The sequence below is a fragment of the Salvia splendens genome, chromosome 16 (assembly GCF_004379255.2).
Source record: "Salvia splendens isolate huo1 chromosome 16, SspV2, whole genome shotgun sequence".
NCBI classification, from domain to species: Eukaryota; Viridiplantae; Streptophyta; class Magnoliopsida; order Lamiales; family Lamiaceae; genus Salvia; species Salvia splendens.
Window position 1 is genome coordinate 18,880,482 of NC_056047.1, and position 4,997 is coordinate 18,885,478.

General features: G+C 43.6%; 1 protein-coding gene across 2 annotated transcripts; it reads right to left on the reverse strand.

Annotated features, from left to right (window-relative positions):
* Positions 1-181: 181 nt before the first annotated feature.
* On the reverse strand, positions 182-4,451 carry LOC121772196 (PHD finger protein At1g33420-like). 2 transcript variants are annotated; one of them, XM_042169199.1, is made up of 5 exons: positions 3,699-4,451; positions 2,366-2,492; positions 1,957-2,172; positions 1,226-1,843; positions 182-1,150 (listed from the first exon to the last, which is right to left on the reverse strand). In XM_042169199.1, the coding sequence occupies exons 1-5, from the start codon at positions 4,027-4,029 to the stop codon at positions 325-327; spliced, it is 2,118 nt and encodes a 705-aa protein (XP_042025133.1). In that variant the 5' UTR covers positions 4,030-4,451; the 3' UTR covers positions 182-324. The 2 variants fall into 2 exon arrangements, with proteins under 2 accessions (XP_042025133.1, XP_042025134.1); XM_042169200.1 differs by having other exon boundaries at positions 3,662-3,882.
* Between the last annotated feature and the right edge of the window lie 546 nt (positions 4,452-4,997).

Sequence of the window (4,997 nt, forward strand, 5' to 3'; positions counted from 1 at the left end):
GTAAGAAAAAAAATGGAAAAAAGCCTTTTCAAAATTAAAATATTTACACTTTTCAAGAACGAACTAAAAATAAATTATTCATAAGGTTATTAAATAGAAATCTTTTTTCAAAGATTAATAGGTTTTCATATGCACTAACGCAACGTTGAAGTGTAAGCAAAATAAAGCCAAAGCAAGGAAAGGAGGCAACAATGTACACAACTCCATTTCTGAAACTGGAACATGCCATAGAGCTCATGGAATTCATTACAAAGGCCCTCTTCATATACACATCTCACCAGACCTTGCTTGCTTGGGGATATCAAAAACATTTTTATTTACAGATTATATAACCCCAGTGCTCATAGCAGCGGCGACATCAACAAAAACATTATCCACCACTTGTTCCCTGCATTGCCCATTTCCCTTGCTCATGCCCCTGCCTCTACATCTGTGGCAACAGAACTTCACCGGAGCACCATCCGAGTCAGGGATCCCTGAACATCTAGTGTGCTGCCATATCCCACACACATCACACGCCAGCATTCTCTCCCCGTCATCGTCCTTTGCACCGCATAAGCAATCCACTATCCATCTCTCTAGCCCCCTTTCCATTCTATACCTACTCAGACCATTTTTCCCATGGAACTTCCCCCGGATCCGCACGGACTCCATTGACCCTAGCAATAGTCTGATCTGAGTCGATTCATCAACACCCCCGTACCCAACCACCTCCTCCGCTTGGAACCTTCTCATCATCAGATACACATCTTGGAATGCCTTCATCGCTTCGACCTTCAGGTCAGCAATCGTGGCATCTGGTGATAGTACAAGTAACTCTGGCGGAGGATTATGGTTTTTATATTCTTCGGGTTGTTCCATCAGATCAACCTCACACAGTACCTGCACTGTATTTTCCTTTGAAACTGGCAGGAAATGTCCTGGGAGGTAGTCCTTCACGAACTGCTTGCAATCAAGAATCTTCATGACAGAGCTAACTGCAACGTCTCTTTTAGCTACAGGAACGTGAAGTACCATTGCTTCGGGCTGGAGAAGACAATCATAAAAATACTTGAGATCCCCTACAAGCCGTTCATGAGATGGCTGGTTTGCCATGGGGAAGGTGTTCAAGCATGTGCTGGCTGGAATGGATGCACTTCCTGGCTCAAGTCTGTAAAGAACAGAGAAACATGAGCAATAAAGAAATACGGCGCAATCAAGCCAGGCCAAGTTCAAAATTGCTAACCTGTACTCCATGGCACCAGTGTCAGAAATGCACCGAGCAGCAACTACCATGCCGGTAGCTGCCTGTTTCCCCTTAAGTTCTTTAAGGCAGTAATCCAAAAGCTCCGGTGAACCTACTCTGCAAACAGCACCTTTAAGAGCACGCCAACTCACCCAGGTGGATCCACTAACAGCACGCAACACTTTGAACATTGCTTCTTCCACGCGCCTTACGTCATCAATAGTCCAAGAACACAAAGCCCTCGAGTAACTAGTCTTAAGTTTCTTGCGAGGAGATTCATCTTCCCTTGCAGAGAACTGACGGCGGTCATGAATCATACCCATCAGGAAACTGAACAGATCTCGGATGTTTACAAGCTCACGTTCAGATATGGACTGGTAAAATGATATCAAGTCCTGCAAGCGCGTACGGGCCTTCCTTCCTTGAGCTTGAAACAATGACAATGGAAGAGAAGAAAGATTCTCAATTGCCATCTTATAGTCGTCCAGGTTCAACGAGAAACTTCCCGCGCCAAAGTGATAGCCCCAATCTCCATACCATGGATGACCGTTAACCACAGCATGAAGCAATCGGAACTCCAGACAATTCTTCTTCGACACATCCATGACGCTGACCTTTCTGTTCATCCATATTAGCATAAGTGTGAGTCCCCTACAGTACTGTATGACAAAAGATGAAGCCCAGAGCTGAATAAATCAGCTATGGACAGAATAAAATGGAGAAATCCCCACCTGACTCCAAGCAATTTGCAAAGCCTGTCCCAGAAATTCATTATATGTCGTCCCGAAAGAAGCCTGGATCCACCTTCTCTACCATTTACTCTAAGAAGATGGCCATAGCCGTTTGCGTGAATGACACCATGTAACAGATGTGTCGTATTGTCCAGCTGCTGATACATCCAGTCTTCGACATCTTCCGTTGTCATTACATGATTGCATGACTTGCATCTGGAAAAACAACCCTCATATTAAAACAATAAGCTACAACCAAGAATCCCCCAATTATATTTCCAAATTGGACAAACGACTAAAAGTTCAATCTTTTCGAAAGCAGAGCAACTCAAAACGCTATTTTTCCCCCAATTAGTGACTTTTCCAATGAAAACATATTAAAGAAGCCATGAGTAAAGACTCTCTCTACCTAGAATCAGTCATATGAAGAGCGTCTCCACAGCCAGCACACGTCTTATTGTAGCCAGCAATAGAATTGCCATCAGCTTTAATTATGAAATGGTACCTCTTTCCGCTTACGGGATTGCTACTCCATCCTAGTATAACAAACACAAAACACGATCACCAAATTTACCAAAGCAATCAAGCTTCATCCCCAAAATTAACCCGTAATTAATTATTATATCAATTAACAATTACATTCAACAACTAAAAAAAAGGCGGGAAGAGCATCGTAGGGCAAAGTCAATCATCGCCTTAATAGAGAAGCTACACGTTTTATGTTGGTGACTCATCACATCGACTAAAAGACACTTCTGACCTCATAGTGCACGCTTGTTGACCACAGATGATTGAGGGGTAGTTTAGGAAAAGACGGCATCAATTAGGAATTTCGGAGGTAAAAAAAAAGGGGGGAACACATCACAAAGGGGTGTGGCCCACTAGCACACTGCTCTTTAATTTTGATTTCTATTTAATTTAATTCTATGGGATTTAATTTATTGGGCAGTGGGCCGCCACTTTGATATTAGCCTTCCACCTATGCACATAACTGGTCGGTCCCACTTTACCTATAAGCTTTTAAGATATTCGCTTCGGAAATTGAAATCAGTTTTAGAGTGTCCACTATGGGAGCGGCTCGGCGGTCGCCGAAGAGGGGTGTGGGGCGAGGCGGGAGGCGCGGCGGTCATAGTGGCTGGGGTGGCCGCCGCGCCTGAGGACGGGGGAGGGGGGCGGAAACGGCTTCGCCGCGTGCGGGGCGAGGACGCGGCTGGTGGGGGTGAGGCGCGCCTATAGGCGCGGCGGTCATAGTGACCGCAGCTTCCGGCGCGGCGGTCGACGCATGCAAAATTTTTTATTTTTAAAATGAAAATTGATTATAAAATTTGGGGGCTATTGGAGGTGTCCACTATAGTGGCGGAAATAGAATTTTGAGGCTATGGACAAAAATCCGGGGCTATGGACAAAAAACTGGGGCGGGGCTATTGGGCGTGTCCACCTTATAGTGGACACCCTTAGGGATATTATTATCCTCCTTCATAAAACAGAAAAAACTAAAAGAAAAGAAAAGACAACTCCAAAAATGCATCGGTTTTCCACTAATCCGCTAAAACTCACCCCACCAAAAATACGAATATTTCTACTTTCTAGCTTGTGTTTTCTTCTTTACCAAAAACGAGCGCTTAAACTTTCAATTCTTAAAAATAACTTAACGAAAAGAAAATTCTGGAATTAGCACTGGCAAGGCAAGAATTAAAAAAATCACCTGAGTCAGCGCGCCTGACTCGGTGTCGAGAACTCACCAACAACACGACACTGGTCGCAATAAACGGATCTGGATCTGGCAACATCCTCTTCCACGACGTCAAGGCAGACGATGGCGGGTCCGCCGTCGTCTACTGCTAGGTCGCCTACGCGGAAGAGGATCTGCCAGGTCAGCAGGTGGGGGAAGAGCGAGGAAGGGGGAGGGAGGATGGCGTGCTGCGTCAGGAACGCCCTGACCGTGGTCCTAAACGGCCTGGCCGCCGCCGGAGATTCTAGATCACCAGCGCTCGGGAACGTCAGGAAATCACTGAGATCCGCAGTGACTCGTCTCTTCACCAGCCTTTTCGTCGGCCTCCCGTTCACCACCATGATTCGATCCTCGTCTCAGATCTGGAACGATGACAGATCGGACGGCCAATATTTAATATACAACAGGAGGGATTCGGTTAAGGGTTATAAGTTAGTTTTTGAGGGATAAATTACAGAAAAAATAAACGACGAAGAAAACGGAGAAGAAGAGGAAGAGGAAGACTGGAAGAGGAAGATCCGTAGGAAGAGGAACCGGAGAGGATGCAGAGGAGAAGAGAGGGGAGATGAGGGAAAAGCGGAGGGGGTGGGTTTGTTTCGGCGGGCTGTAGAGATTAGGGTTTGTTTGGTGGGCTTTTTTGTACTTTTATATAATATTTTAATTTAATTTTTCCAATTTCCCTCGAGTCTAAGTTTGGGGAATTTTATAATAAGTCGGTCTATTATTTGTATATGGCAGGTATACAACATTCATTGAAATTTAATATGGCAAGTGAAAAAATATTGCATCCCTTTTTATTATCAGTTCCAAATTCAAAACTATGGAATTAAATGTGGATTTCATAGTTGATTTAAATTCAAATTCATTTGGTATGGTGAGCGAGATAGGAACAAGCTGTGACAATCAACGGATATATTGCGAGAGAGTGATTTATTTATGAGTCATAATGAGTGTGATGATTGATGAGGTAATTAGACAAAAATGACCTCCATTAAAAGTTAGATTAAAGAACGTAGTGGCAGAAACGTAAAAACATTGAAAGTTTGAGATTTGCTGACTTTTAAGAGGTTGAGTCAAATAACTTAATATCTAATCTACTTAAAAATATATATAATGAGGCGGTGAAGGAAGAGTGTGACGCGGCGGAAGGATTCTAGAATCTATAATATGTATGGATGTGATTCCATAAAATAAATCCAATTTTCATATAAATATGGATATATTGAGAAATGATACTATCACGTGAGCCTCGTGTGAGCATCAATCTTGTTTGTGAGCCTCATGTGAGCATCAATCTTGTTTATTGTTT

Bases quoted from the DNA above. Each gene is read 5' to 3' on its own strand.
- LOC121772196 (XM_042169199.1), bottom strand. From the start codon at position 4,029: ATGGTGGTGAACGGGAGGCCGACGAAAAGGCTGGTGAAGAGACGAGTC. The intron at 2,493-3,698 runs GTGAGTTCTCGA...TTGTTATACTAG, and splicing joins CGACCAGTGTCGTGTTGTTG to GATGGAGTAGCAATCCCGTA. The intron at 2,173-2,365 runs GTAGAGAGAGTC...TTGTTTTTCCAG, and splicing joins CTTCATATGACTGATTCTAG to ATGCAAGTCATGCAATCATG.